At 48.6% G+C, this 21,938-nt stretch overlaps 2 protein-coding genes across 3 annotated transcripts in view; both read right to left on the bottom strand.

Moving 5' to 3' along the window:
- Window positions 1-1,911: 1,911 nt before the first annotated feature.
- On the bottom strand, window positions 1,912-8,335 carry LOC128727134 (uncharacterized). Of its 2 annotated transcripts, none has more exons than XM_053821004.1 (8): window positions 8,294-8,335; window positions 5,612-5,900; window positions 5,128-5,206; window positions 4,935-5,049; window positions 4,619-4,856; window positions 4,038-4,429; window positions 3,583-3,910; window positions 1,912-3,516 (listed from the first exon to the last, which is right to left on the bottom strand). In XM_053821004.1, exons 2-8 carry the CDS (start codon window positions 5,720-5,722, stop codon window positions 3,292-3,294), a joined length of 1,488 nt encoding a protein of 495 aa, XP_053676979.1. In that variant the 5' UTR covers window positions 5,723-5,900; window positions 8,294-8,335; the 3' UTR covers window positions 1,912-3,291. The 2 variants fall into 2 exon arrangements, with proteins under 2 accessions (XP_053676979.1, XP_053676980.1); XM_053821005.1 differs by having other exon boundaries at window positions 4,038-4,249.
- Window positions 8,336-17,529: 9,194 nt separating this feature from the next.
- The window catches only part of LOC128723120 (venom dipeptidyl peptidase 4), a 58,880-nt gene continuing 54,471 nt past the window's right edge, over window positions 17,530-21,938 (bottom strand). The window contains exons 10-16 of the mRNA XM_053816828.1: window positions 21,750-21,864; window positions 20,940-21,054; window positions 20,190-20,807; window positions 19,760-20,112; window positions 19,576-19,694; window positions 19,030-19,215; window positions 17,530-17,603 (exon numbers count right to left, since the gene is read on the bottom strand). Of these exons, the coding sequence (XP_053672803.1) occupies window positions 17,553-17,603; window positions 19,030-19,215; window positions 19,576-19,694; window positions 19,760-20,112; window positions 20,190-20,807; window positions 20,940-21,054; window positions 21,750-21,864 (1,557 nt within the window). The 3' untranslated portion in view covers window positions 17,530-17,552. The remainder of the gene's footprint in view (window positions 17,604-19,029; window positions 19,216-19,575; window positions 19,695-19,759; window positions 20,113-20,189; window positions 20,808-20,939; window positions 21,055-21,749; window positions 21,865-21,938) is intronic.

Genomic DNA, 21,938 nt, shown 5'->3' with positions numbered 1-21,938 from the left:
ATTCCTGTTGTGTGTGGGGCAAAAGCGTTTCTTTCTAGCCACATTTAATCGAGCTGCATGTTGCCATGTTCACGCTGAATGGGGTACATGTTTTTAATTGAGTTTGTTGGCTGAGTTGGTATGGCTATTATTTTAAAACATTATTTATACATTCATTCAGCATTAATTCGCGGTACGGCGGGGCAGTGCTCTACCCGCACTGATGTTTAACTCATGTCGCAATTGGAAGGTAATACATTGTACTAGCTTCGCTTCATTATGATTTTGTTTTAATCAACGGCAATGTTAGGGAGGTTTAATGAGCAATAGTTTTGTTTCTATTTAATACAAATATTAAATCTAAGGTAGTTTGAGCTTCAAAAGCATTTTTGATCGAAATAAGGACTCAAAAGTGCCTGCATTCAAATTTATCTGACTAATAGATGAATTGAGCTTAACATTTGCTCTATGCTTTGGCTGCTATGACATCACACCGTTTCCCAGAAGACCGATAAGCAGCATGTTCACGGTTTAAATTACATTTCCGAGAAGTCAGAAAGCGGGAATTCCATATCCCCAGATTCGATTAAATAAGAGCCACCATCGCACACGAGCGACTGATTAGAAGCCCCCAAACCAGCCTCGTGGTGGTGGAAATTTGCGTGTAGCATAACGTTGCTTTTAGCGCTATCTTTTAATCTTCATCCCGCTCGAGCTTCCCGACACAAATCGATCAAAGTAGGCTTGCTAGTTGTCGGAGGAAAACGAAGAAAAGCGGCCTACTGCTTTTGACAGCACGAAAGAGAAGACATGATCACGCTCACACCCACTGCAGCGGATCGCAACGAAAGCGAAACTGCTGCATAAGTGCATCGGATGCACAATGCATTTACCTAACGTGCCCGCGTTACGTGCAAACCCACCCGGTGGATGGTTAAGGGCTGCGATCTCCGATGCGGCCGCTAATAATCACCATGTTTAGCCGGCCGCGGTGGCGCTGCACTTCCCATTTCAATTATGTGCATCGCGCGTAGATGCACGCTGCAGCTTTTTGCCTCCCCCAGTTGTTGTGCGTACGGCGACAGACAATCGGAATCGACGCCGCCGTTGCGTGCGAGCGTTTGTGTGCGCTGGTTTCGGTGGGTTTTTAGGATGGGTGGGATTTTTTTCCGCTTTTCCACCACCCGACCATCACCCGTGTTGTTGGCTATGTTTGCTGGCCATGTTGCGTTGCATTGCGCAATGTCTGCAAATCGACAAGCCGCCGGTTCCCCGGATTGTGCAACGGAGGAAAAAGGCGTATATATTGTACGCATAATTGTTAGTGTGTTTATTTTATTTCCCTGCCGCACGCGCAACGTGTGCAGACGGGCGGGTGGCTTTCGCTATCGTTAAGCCATCAATTTCCTCGGTGCCATTAAAATGTGGAAGAAAAAAGGGGCACCGTATTTTTCCTGCTTCCTGTACGACGCACGGCACGGCAGCTCATTAGTGGCCAGGTGGAGGCGTTTATTTGAGAGCAGCAAGGAAAGCCCACGCACAAACGAGTATAAATTAATCATACTTTGCACGGGGGAAACAAAGGCGGATTGAAATTACTTAAAACAACATTAGTTCTCATTTAATTTTTGCTTTCTCGAGACCGACCAAAGTTATTGCTGCAGCGAAAAAAGAGAGGATAGGGTGTAAGTTTACGCAACCAAACTGATAGGAAAACGTTCAGTAAATCGCGTAGTTAATTGAAACGTTGAAGTCGCTTTATCGTTCGAGCATTTAAACTGTTACGAGCATGGGTAATGGGCTTCTTTCGAGTCGAACAATTCAATCGAGGCGTAATATCGACGACGTGCTAAACGGATGAGCTTTTCCTTACACCACAAACGAGCAAAGCTTAACGTTTCTTTCCACGACTATCCTGGGTGCATTTTGCTTGGAGGAGATATATTTCCCTTACTTGGTATAAACGGTACAATCTACTTGTTTGAGCGACAACTTTTACATACAAAATCTTACCATCTCTTAGCGTAAGCGGTGCGTTTCCTAAATTTTTACCAGGCGCTTTTGCTTCCCCCGGTTTTCTATCCGAATAAATAAAAAAATGGCCACCGTAAAAAAAGGCCCACTCGTCCGGCGGGCAGGTGCATATGGCTACGTTTGCTGCAGGTGAACGAATGCAAGAAAACAACAAGAAAAAAGATAACCAAACCGGCTGGAAAATGAAAGCTTTTCACGCTCTCTTCTTCCTTGACCGTTTGTGGCATCGGACGCCTCAGTCAGTCGCCTGCGGGTCAGTTTAAAAACAAGGAGGGATATAATTATCAGTGTCTACTACAGCCTGCAGTTGGCATTATGCGCAAAGTGCAACCTACTTTTGCCACTCCTGCAAGTGACTAGGATTATGCTTGTTCGCTGGTTTTTTGTTGTTGTTGCGAGTTCTCATGGGGATGGTTTTTTCTCTCGCTACATCACTCGGTTGCCTAATACAGGCCGTGTTACCGTGCGGTGGCCAATGGCACTGGTTTGAGGGGCTGCAGAACTAAACCCGTCCCCGCTGTGTGTGTCACTGTTCAGCGAGTGGGTAACTTACTTAGCATAACAAATCCGCTCACGCGTTTTGGGGTTCGTAATCAATCGTTTCGTAATAATGCCGATAAGTGGTTTTGAACGGTGCATTCGCGTTTCGTATTTAGTACAAACGGTACATCAAGGGAACCGAAGATGACATGACATGATGCGGGAAGCAGCGCAACAAGTGGTTGCAAAGACAAACAAAACCAAAAACAAAAAGACAATTTAGGCAAAAGAAAAGAAGAAAGCCCTAGCTACGGTTACGGATGATGAGTACATGAAGGGATCGTCCCTGATCGTCGTTTTAGCGTAGTGCTTGGCACGTCCAAGTGCGAGCCCGTCGTTTTGCTAGCGAGCTAACAGGTGTGTTAGTTTCTTTTTTTTTGTTTTTAGTTGTTGCTGTCCGTGACATTCGCGTCCTTCCGCTCTAGTCCTGTTTTCACCAGCTTGATGGAATGTAGTCTGATCGCGTCGTCTTAGGCGTCGGTGAGCGTTTTCGAGTAGGGGTGAGGACGCTCGGACGCGTCGTACTCTCGTTCTGTCTTCCATTTTGTTGCAATTCATTGCTCCGTTCGATTCGTCTCGTCTCGTTCGCGACGGTGCGCACCACACGTGCCCTACTGCCAGGCCGGCGGTACCAGACATGCAGTCCATCAACAGCAACGACAATCCAAAATGAATCAAAGAAAATAAAAAGAAAGATGGCGCAGGTGTGCCGCTGCGAACCTCCACATCCAAGCGGGTTTACTTGGAGGAGGGATAGTAGTACAGGACGGTGTTGCCAGGCAGCTGCCAGTGGGACGCCTGCAGCTCGATCAGCTGCAACAGTGTGCGACGAATAGCTGGTGCCGAAGCGGCCGAATTCAGGAACGCATCACGAACTCCGGCCAGCAAGGATTCGAGCTGTTGTGGTAGATGTGTCTCCAGATCGCGTCCGATACAGGTCAGCACGAAGAACAGACATTCGATCTGTGGGGACGGAAATGTGCCAGTAGAGTTGAGTGGAACCGATGGGCATCGTTGGAAGGATCTTACCTCTGACAGGGACCTAACCGGTGGCTGGACACAATCCTCACAGCACTTGCCGAGGACGGTCAGGAGCACCAGCGGTGGTGGAACACCGTCACACTCGGTGCGGAGCTGCAGCTGACGTCGCTTCAGCTGGCAGAACATCTCCGTGAGGAAAGCCATGAACGAGGTGAACCGTGGCCTGGACGGATTCTTCGAGTTCTGCATCGCACCGAGCACCTTCTCTCGCTCCTGGTACCACTGGCGGCAGGTGTTGAGCAACGCCTCCAGAAACGTTTCCTTCTTCTCCTTGGCGATGATCGAAATGCAGACACGCGATATGGGGAGTGAGTAGCTGGGAAGGAGACAAGCCATGGTTGTAGAATTTTTTCCAACAAATAATTACTAAGCAGTGTACTTCTTCCACCTGACAGTTGAGCTGTCAGTGGTGTTTGACAGAAGAGAAGTAGGCATTGGCTTACCGGCGCCCATCGACGGCACGATGCAACAGCTGGGCAGCCAGCTCCATCAGGCAGCGGGCATTCAGCTGGTTCGGATCATCGATCGCCTTGTTGATGGCGGCCTGCACCTCCGGTGGGAACATCCCGATGTCGTTCGCCTCACCCCCAATCCCCAATCCGAGACTGGCCAACCCGCGAGCCAGCGTATCCGCCGACGAGAGGGACTTCGAGCGCTGCAAAGGGGCCAGATTCAGTTGGGTGTTGTTGTTGTTGTTGATGTTGCTGGTGTTGTTGTTGTTGTTGCTGTTGCTGTTGCTGCTGATGGAGGAGGCGTGTGGCGAGTGGCTGCTGTGTGGGTGTGTGGCGGTGTGAAGCATCGGTTCCGGGGCGAACTTGACGCGTGGTCCGCTGGACTGAGATGGTACGAGATCGCGATGGCGGCAACGAAACATGAAAGAGCAGAGACGAGAGCAGATAAGCAAGCGGATCAACACACACACAGCCACACGCAACACAAACGACAATTTTCACAGTAAGCGAAGGCGTAGCGCGCTGATGAGAGCGGTGGAGGCGGTCCTGCGATGCCCCGCGGCAGGACTTACGTGCAGGATGTTGCTGCTTGAGGGCGAGTTTACCAGGGGCATGTGGGATTGCTGCAACGGCACGCCAACATGGTGCAATGGGTTGTGGTTGGGCATCATGAGTGATCCTCTCGGGACGGGACTGCCAATGCTGCCTAGCTGGAGCGCGTGATGTGCCCGTCCTGGAGGCATTCCGCCCAGCGGCATCGTGACGCTCGATTTCGAGTGCTGCAGGGAGCTGCTGTAGATGTTCAGCGACCTAAAACGTGCCCCAACGGGACGAGAAGAATCATTTTCGTGAGGGTGATCCTTTGTGGGGCGAGCTCTCAAACCTTACCTGGAGCTTTGCAGTGGAAATCGATGATCGTTGAGTGGAAGGTTGTTCATCTGGAATTCCTGCGCGTGCACGTTCAGCTTGTTGTTGAGACCCGCCAACCCGTCCAGGCGACCCTCTGTTCGTGGTGGGTGAAAAATTTCACACAAGGATGTTAGACAGTACTGGTTGGCCTGGGACAGAACGTTGTGCTTACCGCGTAGTTGCTGCTGAGCGTGCTGATGGGCCTGGCTCTGGCTGAATGCCAAACTGCGCCGTTTGTTGTTGCTGTTGAGCTGCGCGCGTGAAATGGACAAAATGAGAAAATGTTTAAACGAGTTGAAAGCGAAAAACCATATTGAAGCAAGCTGAATGAGGCAGATAAAACCAACGGCAATAAAGGAATGTCGTGTGACAAGCATAGGCAGAGATATTTATCCAAAATCTCGATATTATTCCTACTCTAAGCGAAAGCGAAACCAAGCACAAAAATTTGTCACAAAATAAACTAAAAAAATGTACTCCAATAGCGTTTTTTACCTCAAACAATGGCTAGGGGGTTGAATTTTCAAATTTTCAAACAGATAGTCAGTGGAACAGGCAGCGTTAAAGGAAAAGAAGAAAAATGTTATCACAGAGCAGTTCGATAGGTTCACGATAGTAGTAGCCGCCATGCCGAAGCTCATTTGGCCTCTCATTACCTGCTGGTTCGATGTGCGTATGAAGCTGCGCTCGCGCGAGATACCAGGCGAAATGTAGTCCTGAATTTTGACGCTCTTCTTCATCGCACTGTTTTCGTTTTGTTCGGCCATTGTTTTGTGTTTCGGTTTGCGGCTGCTACTGGTGCTCTAATCCTTGCGTCCTTCCTTGTTCCCGGGGATGCGTTCTTTGGCACTATTTTCCTTCACCAATACCAGCGTGTGTTGCGATCAAACACGCGTTGGGTTCATTATTTGCTTGAACGCGGTTTTCGTAAGGTACCTTCAGAACCTGCGGGTAAAGGGTTTCATGTTCACACATCGCGATCGTTGATATTAAGTAACAGTTGTTCGTACAAACACCGTGTTATGATCGTGCACTGAATCCAACAAATCATAGGAAAATCCCCCCATTTCTTCTATGCTTCCGTACGCGTTCAGCGCGTTTATTATTCATGCTCAGTACACCACCGGGTGCTCAGACGGGCACAATTTGCATACCCACACATCAACCCCCTATGCTTTGCAGCTGTTGCGCATCGCTGTTCGCGCCACTGCACGCGATCGTTACGTCATCGAACGCGCGTTAGCCGCCCGGAAACAGAAATAAAATATTATTCAAAAATATTCTCTGCCACGTCTCCACCAGCCAGAATGGGAGCCGGTTTTCCTACGGTACACCAAAATGTGCGTCCAACGATCGACACCATCGCGACACGATCGCCTACGCGATCTCTCGGGTGGCACCGATTGAACTTGAATGCTTTACGCGATCACCGGTTTAAGTGGGCGGAAGCTAGCCGTTAAACGTGGCACCTATTTGCCAGCTATTGAACGCGGTGAAATGCAAGGGCAACTAATTGCATTTGGCAAGAAACACACACACACGCGCCTGTGCGAGCTCACACATCGAATGAAGGACGACGATCGGTGCACTGGCAGGCGTTGACGATCGCGGAATGTTGACGAGCGCGTTCATATTTGTAAATATTTACACCTGTTTCGCGGGCTGCTCTGTCATGGTTGCATTTTAGCAGGTGCCCAAGACAATGCAACTGCATGTGTGGTTTCGGGTTTCAAGCGAACGGAAAGCGATCGAACACATTGCCTTTAAACGGGGATTAGTCAACGTTTAAAATTCGATTTGCTGCGGCTCGAACCATAAGCCAACAATTTGAAAACAGACTGCTCACCGCTGTTTTGCTGTCAAAACAATCGTTATTTGGAGACCCCTACCAAGATGGAGGAGTTGCATTCGATGCATCACCTTAATGCACTGAAAACGTCACACACGGACGGTAGGTTTGTTTACTTGAGGTCGCCCATCCTAAGGCGCACCAGATATCGCGTTCAATTTGCTCCAATCAACAGCCTCACCGTGAGTGTGTGTTCGTGCGCGATCGCAATCCTCCGTGACCCTTAAACACCGTGAAATGTTGATCTTAATTAAATCCCCACCGTTTTCAACGCATCCACGCCCTGTCAAGTGCTCACTAGCCCTCCCGAATGCCGGCATCATCACACGCGCCTCCATCGTGAGAGGAGGATGACATCATCGCCCGTGCCTGCTCGAACCACCAGCTGATCGTACCGCGGCTTTGGCGATCGATGCGTGCGTAGGTGTAGCATGGCGCGTGTTTTAAAATCTGCTGCTACTTAAACCCACAAACCTGGGTTCGTTCGTGCTCGAAAACAGATCGATTCGGAATCGAATTTTCTAAACAAAAACTCCGCACCGATGATGTACAGCGACTGGTGCTTTTTTTTGTTGGTCCTCTCGCTCTCTCTTTCCATTGCTTGCTGCTTTTTTTTCCACCCCCTAAAACACCCCATCGGCGGCGCGCCATGCCGTGCGGGTTTATTATTAGCGACTGCCGTGCAGCGGTACCACGTGTGTGTGTGTGTATACCGCCATTTTTTCTGGCCTCTTCTCTTGCCAAGCCACCCGTCTACTCGCGTTTCACGATGGAGGTTTTAGATGTTTTCCTTCACCAGAGACGGATGCGTCATGGGAGGTTTGTGGGGGGCTAATTTTCGTCAGAGAATATTTTGGTGAATGTTTTTCCTTCACCCCTTTTAATATCATGCACACACACACACACACACGCGCACTTAGAAAAGTGCACCCGTATCTCACATTCGCGATCGTCACCACCAACTAATTATCACTGCTTGAGGGAATTTGTTCGATAAACATGATAAGATGATGGCTGCTGATGATGACCACCACCCACCCACCCAAAGACGCCTCTCAACCGGATGTGGGTGGTTGTGTGGGTGGATATGCACCGGCCACCAACTCGGGCACTGTTTTCACTGGCGTTGATTCATCTCGCAAGATGCTCGCATGCACAAAGTGTCCTCCCCACACGATTCACTCGCGGTGCCCAATCTAAACCATCCGGAATAATTCCACCTCGAAAACGAAACTACCCTCTCCTCCCGTGGGATAGAGTGTTGGTATGCGTGCGCCTGGTTGTTACTTGCGCGCGTTTGTGGCGCATTTCTTTACCGCTTTTCCGTCGTCATACGGCGTATTGGCGTACGGTCTCACCAGTACACGGGGTGGATAAGAATACATCCACGGGAGCTTACGTTAAACACAGCGCAACGATCGATCGATACGGGATCGATTTCACTCCCACTTTAGTTTCCCACCCACTGCAACACTGCAAGCGGTCTTACCGTGCTTTGAAAAGCCCACTAACAGCCACCCACCGGAAGGATCACTGGTATTCGTTCGTTCTCCTAGCACACTTAGCCACCCTCACTATCGCTTGTTCTTTCTCTCTCTTTCTCTATTTTTTGTCACTTCACAGCAAACCGGAACCGACCGAACAGGGGTTTGGGGTGGCGCGCCCGTACGCGGTTTTGGTGGACGGTGACGGCGGGTTTTTTTTTCGGAACAGTGTGTGTATCGTGTCGGAGTGGTGTCGAGTTTCTGAGCCGGGACGTTTCAACCGCGATCTTCGAAGGGACCTCGCGGTTTCGATCGATCGAGAGTCACACAATCTCTCTCTCTCTCTCGTGGTGCTTAAAACACGGTTCTAGCGCTAGTCTCTGACTAGAGCCGATCGTGATCTCTCCCCGGAGTGCGTCTGCATTCTTTAGTAGACGTGAACGAGACCGCGCGGATGCTGCAAAAAAGTTAATCACAAAACACCCCTCATCGATCGAAGTCGCCTACTTAGATCGCACGTTCTCTCGCTGGCGGTGACATTTGGCACCCGAAACGTTCTCTTACTCTCACGGGTTGCTTCGATTGCACTTGGTTCTCTCTCACTCGCTCTCTCTCTCTCACACACACAACAAGAAGGTGGTCTGCAGGTCACTACCATCGCCCATCCACCCCATCAGGACAAGGGGGTGAATCTTCTCGCGTACGCGCACGTTCGCTTCTTACCTCGGGCTATTTTCGCGCATCTAAGCAAGAGCGCGTGTCATGCCGCAACCGTTCGGGACAGCGCCACTGGCGGGCCTGTCGGTGGGTTTTTGGGCGTGTATCACTCGCGGTGTGGCGACCGTTGAGTAACCGATGACTAATCATGCATGGTGACAATCGCCTCCGGTACAAGCTTCACGGCTCACCGACGGCAGAACCACGCGACAAATGGTCGACTATAAGGCTTGATTCACGAGCCAGTGAGACGATCGTTGTGTCTTCGTACGTCGGAAAGGGTTAACTTCTTGGTTTATTTCGAAGTTGAGGAATTGATAGAAATAAAGGTTTATGAGGCAATGGCAATAAAGGTTTATGCTAATCATCTGAATCGTTGGTTTAAAGTCCCTATAAAATTTGAAGCATTTTGTTCTGTCTCGTAAATCATAAGTCAAATTTATGCATAGGTATTTATCTATAACTGGAAAAAATGGATAATGTAGATTTTTATGAACATTTAAAGTAGTTCATAAAACCAAGAAAAATCCAACTTACCCATCGTTTAAACAGAACCTGTATTTTGCAGAATAGTGCGACCCTTAGAAGGCGCTGCAACGTGACCAACCTGCATAATGATCGATTCTCTCTACCACCGGCGATGCATTCATAAAGCGTCTCCAAAGACGCCCTCGCTTGCCCTAGCGATATTCGGATTCACAGAAGGTGGTCATCGAGATTGAAAACACTTCACCACTCACAGGCTCGAGAAGCGACATGGTGAGGTCGATGGAAGAAGCGTTGGGGTTTTGTCATGAATTTAAAATATCTTTCTTTATTGAACTCGCATTAGTATCCACGTTTGGGTTTGTTCTCTGCCTTCGGTTTCGCTTTGCTTGATGTAATGTCATTTACTGGCTGGTCGGCCCACATTGCTTACTTACTTACGCATTAGAGATATAATAACTTACATATTATTGGCTTTGCTGAGTAACAGTTCAGGCTGTCGAGAAGAAAGTGGGACTGCATTTTTTTTGTTTGTGTAAATATTTAACCGTTTCGGGGCTCGTTTGTTTTGTTTGAGTTTGATTTCGTGTTGTTTAGTTGGTTTTTGGTTTAGTTTTGTAAGACTTCACTATCGATTTAACGACTGTTAATTTTACTTTAAATTTAATACTCCGCCTTTCTTTGTGTAACGGAAACCGAAGGTAGAATGTATATGCTAGTTTTGTTGGTTTTCAACTCTCGTTCTTTTTTTTGCTGCTGATGACATGTTTATTTCTTCCTCATATTATAATAGCTCATGATCAGTGCTCTACTACATGCTCTCAAGATAATTCTTTTCTGTTGCTTGATTTACCCTTGCAGATCAGCGTCACTTGGGCTTTTTATTTGGAACTCTCTAGTCAATTTGGTCTATTTACAAGTCCTACTGTGGACCATCGCCCCATCGCCAGGATGTAGGTGGTTGAGCTGAAAGGATATTAACGGACTGGTGTAGTCACATACTACTCTGCGCGGGTGCTGTTGCTAAGACGCAACAACAGTTATGTTGATATGAGTACGAACAAATTTCACCTCAACGATGTCTGAACGCGTAACGGTAGGATATTGCACTGGAACGGTTAGATAAGAATACAACTAAACGATAGAGGAAACAGTAGAATATCGAAGAGAGTGTAGAATAGTGTTGGCTTAGATAACGTGTAACTATGCAATGGTAACCCTACGTGGGTCGAATGGTCATAAAATCACTACCGAATGCTTGAAATATTCCGCTACCATGAAAGAACCATATGTTTCTGCTAGTTCGCTACGTTTTGCAATGAAACTGTGTAAGAATATCGGTTGTTTATTGTTTGTACATGTTGCTGTTTGACTGCCCCAGGGCTCCCGGGGTGCAGAATGAGACTGTTTTGGGAGCAGCTTTTGACGAAACGGTAAACAATCGCCCTTTTATAAGTTATGTATGGTTACTTATGCTCGTGTTTTTTTTCCATAACGGTGGTTGAGTAAAGTGACATTTTGCTCGTTGCTCTTTGCACATCGTGTCATTCGTTTCTCGTTGTCGGGAGCGTAAGGTAAAAGGCAAACGGTACGAAAGTCTACGACCCCTTCGCCGGAGTGAAGCCCAACGTTATTGCTAGAATGATTTTCTTCTTTTAAACTCCCTCTGTTACACCCTTTCGAGGGAGAGATAAAATATGAATGTAACTTATTCTCCCTTCTCTGACCTATGGGAGCGAGTGCATCACTCGGGATTTTCTCGAAAGCATAGTTTATAATTATTTGTTTAAATTGTTCTTTTCTGTATATTTTACACTTCTCTGTTAATACTTTATTTCTGGCTGGAACGATGAATGACACTGTGAAATTGATCCGTAGCCACCTTTTCCCGCTTTGGAGTCGTGGAAATCCAAGCGTTGCACACAACTTGAGCGCGCTTGTACGCAATGTTGCGCACAATCGTGTTTCACCCGTTGCGTGCAAGATTTTCCGTTGCAAGCGCTCGAAAAGCGCACCCATTTCCACCCGGCTTGCCGATCAATGGACATCGTTCGCGTCGCTTTACAGCTTTCCTTTATATTTTTTTTGGTTCGGTGGCGCACACTCTTTGGTTTCGTTTAATGATATTTCCGTGAAATATTTTCCCGTCTTTAGAATTGCTCTGTTGTTCGCATGACAAAACAGGACGCGCCGCAGGTAGCGTCCTTCATTCATCAATCGCTTGATCGTAAAAACCAATCCGTAAAACATTATGCCGCTGTTGAACGCGTGCTGCAAAACGTGCAATGAAACGAATTCCCTTTTCCCACGTGTTTCGTGTCCTTTTGCAGATGCTTCGGCATCTTCCCACCCGCCCTGAATTCGTTCCCTTTGTACAGGAGTGGCACAATAACTGAGACTCACTATGAGTGGCGCTTTTGAAGCGATTGTGAGAAGCGTTCTTTGAGCAGGTGTAAAGCAGATAACGGTACCTCGGAAAACTGGAATAGGTACAACAAATAGTACGATTAACAGTGCTAAAGCGCGCTCATGCATAGCAGCAACACAATCACAGTCTAGGAAGAAGGAAAAACAACTGACCGAGCATCCGCTTTTTTCGTGCAATCGTTGCCATTTGCAGCAACGTGCATGCTCATATCGGACCCACTATGTACAATTCAAACCAATCGTGTGGTCCCACCACGAACGCGGGCTCCACAAACTTTTAAGAACATCGAAGAAGGCTACTTAACTGCTACGTACACGCACATTAAAACACGCACACTTACACAGAGGCCGCGTTGCCTGGGCCAACATCAAGTACTCATGTTTCGATACAGTAACTGACTAAATAACGCGAGCATTCGTAAACTGTACATGCAGGCGTACCGTCCCCGACTGCTCTGTAGAATGGTTCATACTGTTATACTGTTAAACTCTTTTTTTTTTCAACAATTTTATGCTTGTTTGGACCCTTAATTTATTACATTCCTATAATCGTAACGCTAGTCGGTTGTTGTGGAGTGGTCTAGGAGCAGGAGCTAAAGGAGTAGTCTTAGGTACTAGGGAGTCTTATGTACTATTGTGTTATTTGTTTGCTGAACATTAGCCTCTAAGGGGTGGCTTAGTTCGAACTACTACCACTGCTACCTGTTACGCAATAGAAGTCAAACCTATACTACCAGCAACAGTGTCGGCTAGGAGCGAAAACCCAAAATAGATAGGAATTACCTACTTATTGACATTGTGTTTTTTTTAAATGCTTTCCCACTCCAGAACAGCAGCCGCTGGGAGGGTTTAAAATGCAAACACTTTGCTGCTCTTTGCTGCGCTGGCTGTTGCTAAAGGACTGTGCTTCTAAGCTAGTGCGATTAAGCGTGTGTTTTTGTTTGGTTTTCGGGGTGGGTTTTCCCTTGCAGCGCTATAACAGCGGTAATACTAGCACCAACACTACTAAGGTGTGATAATTGCCGTTTGCTTTGATTGCATTAAACCTACGAAGCATGAAGGTGTCGCTACTATCACTGATATGATTGAACGAGGAACCGCACACGCAAACCGTCTTCCATCGGGATCGGGCAGCAAATGAGACGACTCACTGTAAAACGTTACAGAACGAGAGAAACGAGCACCTCATCATGGGTTAAAATGGGGGCCCGATTTGTTCCACATTAATTAGCAGCACGGGTGATTAATTAGTCAAAACGAACGGCGTTTAAAGGAGTCGGGCGTGAGTGAAACATATCACAAAACGCATTACAACCCATTGCCATCGGTTGGAAGGAGTCTTTGGCGGGGTGATTTGTAAAATCCTTGCACAGCCTTTTCCCCCACGGACGAACTGAAAAGGTTACTTGCCCGTACGTCACGCCCGGTAGCCGTGTGTATTATTTGGCCCGGTTTTATTGCTTCCATCATGGTGTGATTAATGTTTGTTTGGTTTAAATTGTTTCTGTTCTAACGGCTCGCAACTGTGTGTGGGGCATGACTCTTCGCTAGTGCATGGAGTTTCTTCTTGCTTTCCGATTAACAACTTGGTTGTGGAAATTCGACGAACAGCACACGCATTATACAAGACACAACTCACCCCGTACCGGGTTCATCTGCGCCGAGGGCATAAAATAAAGCTCAAACTCATCCCCGGGTATGGCTTCGTCCGGCTGGGTGTACAATGATTCCGCTCGCATCATCGCGCACTCATCTGTGCGCCATTTTCCATCGAAACTTGGGCGGCTTAAATATTTCAGCCCGAAGAAACTCCACCGGCGAGACGACATAGCAGAGAAAAAGCTCGCGCACACACGATGGAGACGCCTGGTGGCGGAAATTTGTGTGTTGAATTTCACATCACATCCTGCTTGTGTGGTTTCAACACAAAGGCGAAAGCACGAACTCGAGCTGTCCACGATCGAGGTTTTACGGCTGCCGCAGTTTGGTGTTTGCCAACTCTCCCATCCACCCACACGTACGCACTGCTTATGATATGTGGCCGCGGGCTGATAATGCCAACCGGGTGGATGGTTGTTCTGGCTGGTTTTATTTTTCTTTTTTGCGTCGACTTTTAGCTCCATTTCACCACGGCACGAGCCTCTGCCCAAAGGGTAAGATGGATCGCGAGCTACTCCCACACGCCGTACGCCGGCAAGGTAAATAATAAACCATCAAAACTCGCATCGGGATTTGACGATCCATCTTTTTCGAGCGCGGAAACTGCGGGGTGAAGGTTTATGGGCGAATCGTAAAAAAACACGGAACAGCATGTCGCCGAAAGCCAGCCCGTATGCATGCACGATGGAAGATAAGCGCGCGCGAGAAACGAAGCGGACTTTATAATCTGACTTTTGGGTACTTTTGTGCGACGAAGTTCACGCTGGGCTGCTGCAGGGAGGCTTTCGTTCATTCGAGTTTCATAACTAATTCCACGCATGTCTTCGAGCTGGATGGCTCACGTGGGACAATCCACCAATTGATTGTCATTTGCCCAGTGCTGATGAGCGTTTCAGTTTCCCTTGCGGAAGACGGAAGGTGTCAGTGGAAAATCCTCTCGTTAAGCGGTTTTTTAAATCAGCACATTTTTTCGAACGCATTACCAGAAGCCATAAATTGGCGTGCTACAAGCCCGCTTTAATGTCGCCGGGCGAAGGTCGAACCTTTAACTTGGGTGGCATGGCAGTGCTCCCATAAATTTTAATAAACCCACCAAGATGAGCTGCCAGTGAAGAAGGCAATACCGAAAAGAAGTCCGATCGGGCCGTGTGTAGCTTCAGTGGCTTAGAACCGGCTGATCGGGAAGGTGTCTTTGGGGTTCGGGTCACATGCCGGTGGCGGCGTGCTTACACCGAAACACCGAAAGGAATGTGCTTGGCAGAGATTGGCAATTGCGTCACTGGCAGGATGTTCTCTCCACCCAAGCGAATGTATGAAATCGAGCGGAATCATAATCGTAAATTAATTTAACACCCATGAAATCTGTGTCCTTCGAGTTTCACGGCAAGATTGAGCATAACCCGACCCGACGGGGGTGCGCCGGTGACGAAAATTCGGTCCCCATCTTCATTTCCATCGGCACGAGTATCGTACCGACCGTATCGATTCAACAGATGGGAAGGATTGCAAGGATTTTGCAAAGGCAGAAATGGGTCCTCGTGTGCTGGAGGCCGGCAGCATGAGTTGTGACCATCGGTGGTTTTCCGGGACGATACCATCGGGGTTGTTAATTAAATTTAAAACACCGCACCGCGCTCGCCCAGAGACCTAGTCCCCTTTCTCTCTGGTGTCAACGTAAAAAGGGTTTGAACCCAAGGGTTCGAATCCCTTCGGGGTGTTGGGTGTGTGTTCTTTTTTCAGATGCGCCCAACCTCTAAAATTCGGCCGAGGACGCGTCCCGGGATAGATAGGCGTGTGATTAGGTCGCTTTGCGCTGCTCCGTGGTCCACGTGACCCGTGGGGATGCGAATTAGAGATAAAAGTGTTGTCATATTTGCGATGCCTTTTTTTTGTAACTGGATGCGTTTGTGATGTTCAGTTTGTTCGGAAGCCGCAAAAGGGATGCGTGAAAAAAGAAAATGAAGCTTAAAAGAAGCAAAACCAGCATGCGTGATGAGTTGGAAAGATATTTGTAAATTTTTGCTACGAATCAGAGAGAACGCAACAGGACGCTCCACTATTGCAAGGAGCAAGGAGTAGAGATTCATTTTTTCTTCCTCTTCTTCTTCATCTACATCATTCTCATTATGTGGCTGCGAATGGTACGAAATCGACTTGATCTCGTTCCAATAAATGTACATGCGCTTCTGCTTCCATATGCTTTCTTCGCTCAAAGAAGCCATCTTCCTCGATCCGTAGCGCGAATCGATCGAACACGTAATGCACTAATGAAGGAAAATACACACACTCACACCGATCCCCGGTTTGCGGGCGATCTGATCCATCTAATTATTGCAACGCGTCCCACTCCTCGATCGTACTCGATCACGATACAAGGGTGTTTTGGTCACCCTATCACACGTGGTTGGTTTTTCCGCTATGTACAGTTTTCAGGACGACGCAGCCGCCTGGACAAAGAGACGAGACCCGTTACGATCACCAACGATCCGCCTCCGGTAACCAACGATTGAACGGGGGTTTCTGTTCTATTTTTTTTTCTTTCTCACAAAATGGCTACCCCAAAAGGACATTAAAACACAATTATCCAACTCGCCAATGCCCGCGGGCTGCCTTCTAGGTTCGTCCTAGAGGATGCTGATAGCTGTGACCTTTTTCTCAGGGTCGACTCTTCGAAAGAGAAAGTCCGATTTTCCTTCTCACCCCCTATCACTACGATGCCTGCGCGCGTGTCCTTACGCGTGTGTGTGTGAGTGTGCTCTCGCTAATAATATGTCGAGGAGATGTCTTTTGATTTTCGTACCGATTTCCACGAGCAAACCATTTTGGGGTATGTTTTTTTGTGGTGAGCTTTTTCTCCACCCTCCTTGGCTTGGCCAGCAGGCCATTTCCTCTCTCGTTTGATTCGAATCGTGTATGTTTTGTCACAACCATGTTTTCTTATTCATTTTCCCACCTTGCGCGAATTGAACGTGTGCGGGTGATGGTTTTGGTGGCGTTCTCGTTTCGGCCCTAGTGTTTTTGCTCCTTTCTTCCATCGGTCCAGCGCGTTGTGCTGGTCGGCTTGCATTTTTTTTTGCTATTTCATTTCTCGCTGCTCCATTTACAGCGTCGAATCCGGCTTCCGGAGGTGGACAATTAATGCGCTTCCTCACAAGTCCGTGTCCGGGTAGAATGTGCCCGTAGGCTCGCGAGCAAACACACCACCGCTAGTGGGTGGGCTTTTGCTTGACGTGTTTTTGTTTCGCCTTCAGCCTACAGTTGATGCAGAAGACATACTTGCGTGCGTTTGTGTGTGTGTGTGTTCGCGACTGTTTGCGTTCCGTCTGGGAACGCTGGCGTTTGTAGCAAGTTGCTTGTCGTTTCGATGGAGGCGCCTGGTGGCGGCTAGAGAGTGCGCAATTTTTAATGATGCAGTGTTTTTAGGTTCGACTCGCCAAAGATGTGATGCGATGCTGGCATCCGGTTGGCAAAAAACCCTCTCCGTTCCGGTTCACTTTCTCCAGTCGACACCGAAACACCTCCACCCAGCGTGCAGGAGAGATTGACGATGTGAAAGTCCTACTTCAGATACTACGCAGAAATTGGTTCAACTACAAGTTTTTGTGTGTAACGTGTTGTTTCCTATTTGTTATTACGATTCCGTTCCTTCGCCTTCACTCGGGCTTTCTGCTTTCGAGAAAGTGTGAAACTCGCCCTTCCTAAGCCGGTTTCTGCTGTCAACGCATGATGCCAGCACAAAACGGCCGTCGATCAGGATGCGATGAACGTTCTTTCCGTCAGAGCGACCGAGCGACTGCCGGCAAGTACTGTCACACCGAATGCGTATTATAATACACCCCGCGTACAGACACAAACCAGCGTGCCGGATGGTGTCGGCTGCCGCCAAGGAACGGAACCGGTTCGCTAGAGAAGAGTGAGAAACTTTTACATGAAACTTGAAGCTGAATCAGTAGCACCGAAGTAATCAAGCAAATATTAATCACTGGAACCGCCGTTTCCCAGGCCGGGCTTCACGTCCAATGGAACCTGCCGCGTGGAAAAAGAGAAGACGGAAAGAAGAGAAAACAAAGCAGCAAACACATTAGAATAAGAAACCGTTTGTGCGAGGAAAGCAAGTCATTACGCGTAGGGCGTGTGGAAAATGTGGGGCCGGAAAAGCAGCTAAGAACCGTCGCGATGTGATGTAAGTTCATTAGAACGACCCAACTCGGTCAACTCGGAGCCCGAATGGCTTAATTTATCAGCATGTTTGCTCGATATCGATCAACCGGCCAAGGTGGCCACCTACGGGAAAATGGAAGGCTTCCGATCCATCCCTCAATCATATGGGGTGGCCAAAACGGGGCACGGATCGGAGTATTATTATTAATGAACCGCCAACGGACCAGCTCGAGGCTCGTGGTATCAGAACATGCTAGCGAGCCGGCAACCGGCACACCGAAATGCTCTCGCACTTGTTCGGTCCGTTACGCTTTCGCGGGAAAGTTTGACGAGGAAAAGTTTGTCTCCCCGTTGGGCTGGTGGGCAAGTGAAAAGAGTGGAGCAAAAGAAAAAAGAAGCAAAGTTACTCTACGCGCTCGAACTCGTGCCCGTGTACCGGTCCGTGCGAAGTTGAATGCTAATGAAGGTATCGTTGGTCCGTGGCAAATCGAGCCCAGGATCACATCGTCATGCAGGGTGGGTGCGATTACGGGACAACCAACAAGGCCACAGAAGCACCTGAGTGGTGTATCGCGCCGTATCAGCGGGATTGAAAATAATTTATGTATTTACAGCGAACTGGGCGCTTTATGAAATTAATTCGCAAAGCCAACCGCCACTAACCAGAGAAGGATGAAAAAGAAAAGCCCAATGATGGTCCATTATTGGACGATCCGTTTATCGGTGGATTACCGCGTACCTCGTTCGGTGAAGGTTGGATAAGTGTTTAAACCAATGATACCGATGGCCCACCCGGGCTGATTGCAACACGAGTGGAGATATTCATTTAATGGCTTAACTTTTAATAGAACACAACCGTTTTACGGGCCGTACGGGTAACATTCGTTGGTCATTCCATGAGCCGAAGGGATCGAAATGCGAAACGTCAGCGTTTGAATTTGGCATTACCGAAGGGAGATGAAAAAGCGCAGAAACAATAGCGCGCATTCATTTGTATAATTAATCCATCCGACAAATCCAACGCGTCGTGACAGGTGGGATTGATCGCTACATGTCCGTTTGTTCCGCAAGAAAAACTAACCCATCCCAAAGGGCCAACGATTCCGCTGGCGCCAGTTTGGCCGCCATCGGAGACATTCCACCGTCGGATTTACCACCCCATCCAGAACAGGCCCTCTTGCGCCCGAGAGCGCCCCATTAATCGCAAGTCATCCGCATCTCGCACGGTCCAATATTTATCCCATGCCGGGCTGGGCTCCAAGTCGTACTCAATCTCGGTTCCGCGACTTACCAGCTTCCGGAAGCAGTCCTCGAAGAAGAGCGTCATCGAACGGTAGAGGTGCTTCTTCACGCCGGCCAGATTGTGGCCCTCGTCGGGGTATATCAGCTGCTTGAACAGTGCGCCTTTGCTGGAGAGTGCCTTCGAGAACACCATGCTCTGCTGGAAGTGCACGTTATCGTCGGCCGTACCGTGAACCTGCGTTTGGGGAGGAAAATGGGAACCAAGCGACGTTGGCGTGGTTTGATTAAATGTAATGGGTCCGTGGCATGAGTTTCTCCTGGGAAAGTGAGAGAAAGAGAGCGAGAGAGAGAGAGAGAGAGAGAGACAAAGCGACGGCAGCAATAAATTGCCGACCGATGACGGGGAAATGCTTGCCGAGGCTTTTCCACGTCATCGGACCTTCGGTCGACGGATGACTGCCTCGTGAAGGATTGTTTCCGATGGTCGTAATATGTTACGAGTATTACGGCTGCAATCGATCCCTTCGTTTACTTTCACTAAGTTTCTTGCTCTTTTTCCCACTCTCTCACACCTTCTCCGGGTAGCGTCACTCACCATAAGGAACTGCTTGTCGCGCAGTTTTTCGGCGTGCTTCGACAGATCGCTATCCTCGTAGCCCTTGTAGTTGTCGGTCACATTCGGCATGCCCATATAGCGCTCGGTGTACGTGGAATCTGCCGTGGAAAAGCCCATTTGAGTGCTCATTTTGTGGTGTGAGAAAACCCTCAGGAATCCCTACCGTAAAGCTTCCAGTTTGTGACAGGTGCAACGCTGATACCACACTGGAACAGGCTGGTAGGACTGGCCATGGCTAGAGCTGCCGTGTATCCACCGTAACTCCAGCCCCAAATTCCAACCCGTCGTTTGTCGACAAAGTGCAAGCTGTCTCGCAGGTACTCGGCTACTTCAAGCTGATCAGACACTTCGACGGTGCCGAGCCTTCGGTAAACCTCGTGCAACAACTGATACCCTTGGCCGCTTGATCCTCGTCCATCGATCTGCGTCACAATGTAGTCCTTCGTCCCGGCAAGGTAGGTGTTCCAGTCGACACGCCACTTGTCCGTCACTAGTTGCGTTCCTGGGCCAGAATACCTATGCCGGAGAGGTGAGTAAGTTGCGGTGACAATTCGGAACTTCAGGATGGCTGACGATCACACAGAAACACTTACACATGCACGATCATCGGATATCGTGTGATCTCGTCCTCACGCAGTCCGGGGGGTAGAAATAGACGCACTTGCGCATGATATCCGCCCGAGATCATCACCGGGAAAGACTTCACCTGCGGAAGCGCTATCTTGCCTATGCGTTCGGCCAGCGCAGTGTTATTCTGCAGATAGTACAACACCTGCGTAGGACTCTTTGTCGTGTCGGGTACGATCCGATAGATGGCGCTGAACGGTACGATCGGACCGAGACACTCGATCAGTGCGTACTCGCTGTTGCTGGGCGCAAAAATGGCCGTAAAGTACTGACATGGCATGGGCGGTTGTGGGATGACCACTTCCGGTTCAGCGCCGGGTTTCCGTTTCCGCTTCGACGGAGGTGTCGTCATCGGTACCTCGACGTACTCTTCTTCTTCGTCCTCGATGTCCTCCCAATCATCGTTCCACTGTTGCTGCACCCGATTCGATGCCTTGATGGTGACGTGTGCGTGTGAGCTGTGTTGGTGGCTGCACGTGAGACAGCGTGGTGGTCGAGGTGATGTTCCTTGTTTCGGTGGCAAGGACGAAGCCCGATAGAGATGCTGTTGAGCTGGGGAGTGCTCCGGGATGCCAAGGTAGTACCTGATGCGTGGTACGGATCACCCGAAGCACGAACGATACGGATAGGAAAAGGAAGAAAAGAGCGATTGAAACGAGAACCGGTCATAAATAACCAGGATCGTCCAGGACCTTGACAGTCGGGCGCAAACTTACACGAAATTATTCGCCTGATCCCAGTGGAGGATTTTATTAACCTCGAAGCGACCATGCGTCAACGGGATGATGCGCTTTTTGCCGATGTGCACGTGTACCAGGTGCCGAAAGTGTCCTGCCATGAGAGAGCGAGAGAGAGAGAGAGAGAGAGAGAGAGAGAGAGCGAGAATGAAATGTCAGGGACACGGATAATGGAGTGGCTGAATAATGAGCTAAATTCCCCTGTTTGAAGAAACTTGTCGTGCCCGAGAATCGAATCAAACGGAACATCCATCTTCATGTGGGCAGGGTTTCGTACTCGTATGACGTATTTTTTTTATTGCATGTACGATTCTGCAGTCAATTTGGAAAGAATAATGTGCGTAAGTTCCTCGCCGGAAGGAAAATAGAAGGATGACACATCTGTGGCATCTGTGTGTACACTGTGCCGTCAGAAATGATTCTAACTTTTCCTTATTACCGCATTTTTAGATGGGTTCTTCCTTTAGAGAGGATGGCAAGCAAAGCTGATGGCTTTTTGGGAGCAAATTCGGTAACTCTGAGAACATCATTTATTTTAACATGTCGACTGATGGCATGTCATCACCAAAAGGGACACCTTTCGACACTCCAAATTAGTACGCGCCTACGCTGAACCGTGAATTATGCACACGCATTTACATAATTAAGAAGTGAGCAGAGAAAGCCGAGTAAATTTCAAGCAAAGAAAAGCATCCTGGCACCCAGAGTGGTGGGCGTTTGTGGTTGAAAAAGCAAAAAAAAAAAAAAATAGCTGCGTCAAAGAAGTAAAAGCCCACGAAAAACACCTACCTGCGGCACCGTCGCGCAACGGCGAGATGGCAATGTACGAGCTGCCATTAAGGCTGAAGAACGGTACGGACATCTCGTCGACCCAGCCGCGTCCATCGCCACTGATCCGGTGTGTCTGCGGAGACGGAGAACGAGACGAAAGGACTCGAATAAATCCCACTTAATTCGCAAACATCGCAAAGTGGATGA

The sequence above is a fragment of the Anopheles nili genome, chromosome 3 (genome assembly GCF_943737925.1).
Source record: "Anopheles nili chromosome 3, idAnoNiliSN_F5_01, whole genome shotgun sequence".
Taxonomy (NCBI): Eukaryota; Metazoa; Arthropoda; class Insecta; order Diptera; family Culicidae; genus Anopheles; species Anopheles nili.
Note: the sequence above shows the minus strand (reverse complement) of the source record. Positions and strands in the feature narration are given on the sequence as shown.

Coding starts and splice junctions, on each gene's coding strand:
- LOC128727134 (XM_053821004.1), bottom strand. CDS start 5,722: ATGGCCGAACAAAACGAAAACAGTGCGATGAAGAAGAGCGTCAAAATT. Junction 5,207..5,611: donor TACGCACATCGAACCAGCAG/GTAATGAGAGGC, acceptor TCACGCGCGCAG/CTCAACAGCAACAACAAACG. Junction 4,430..4,618: donor CAAGCAGCAACATCCTGCAC/GTAAGTCCTGCC, acceptor GTACCATCTCAG/TCCAGCGGACCACGCGTCAA.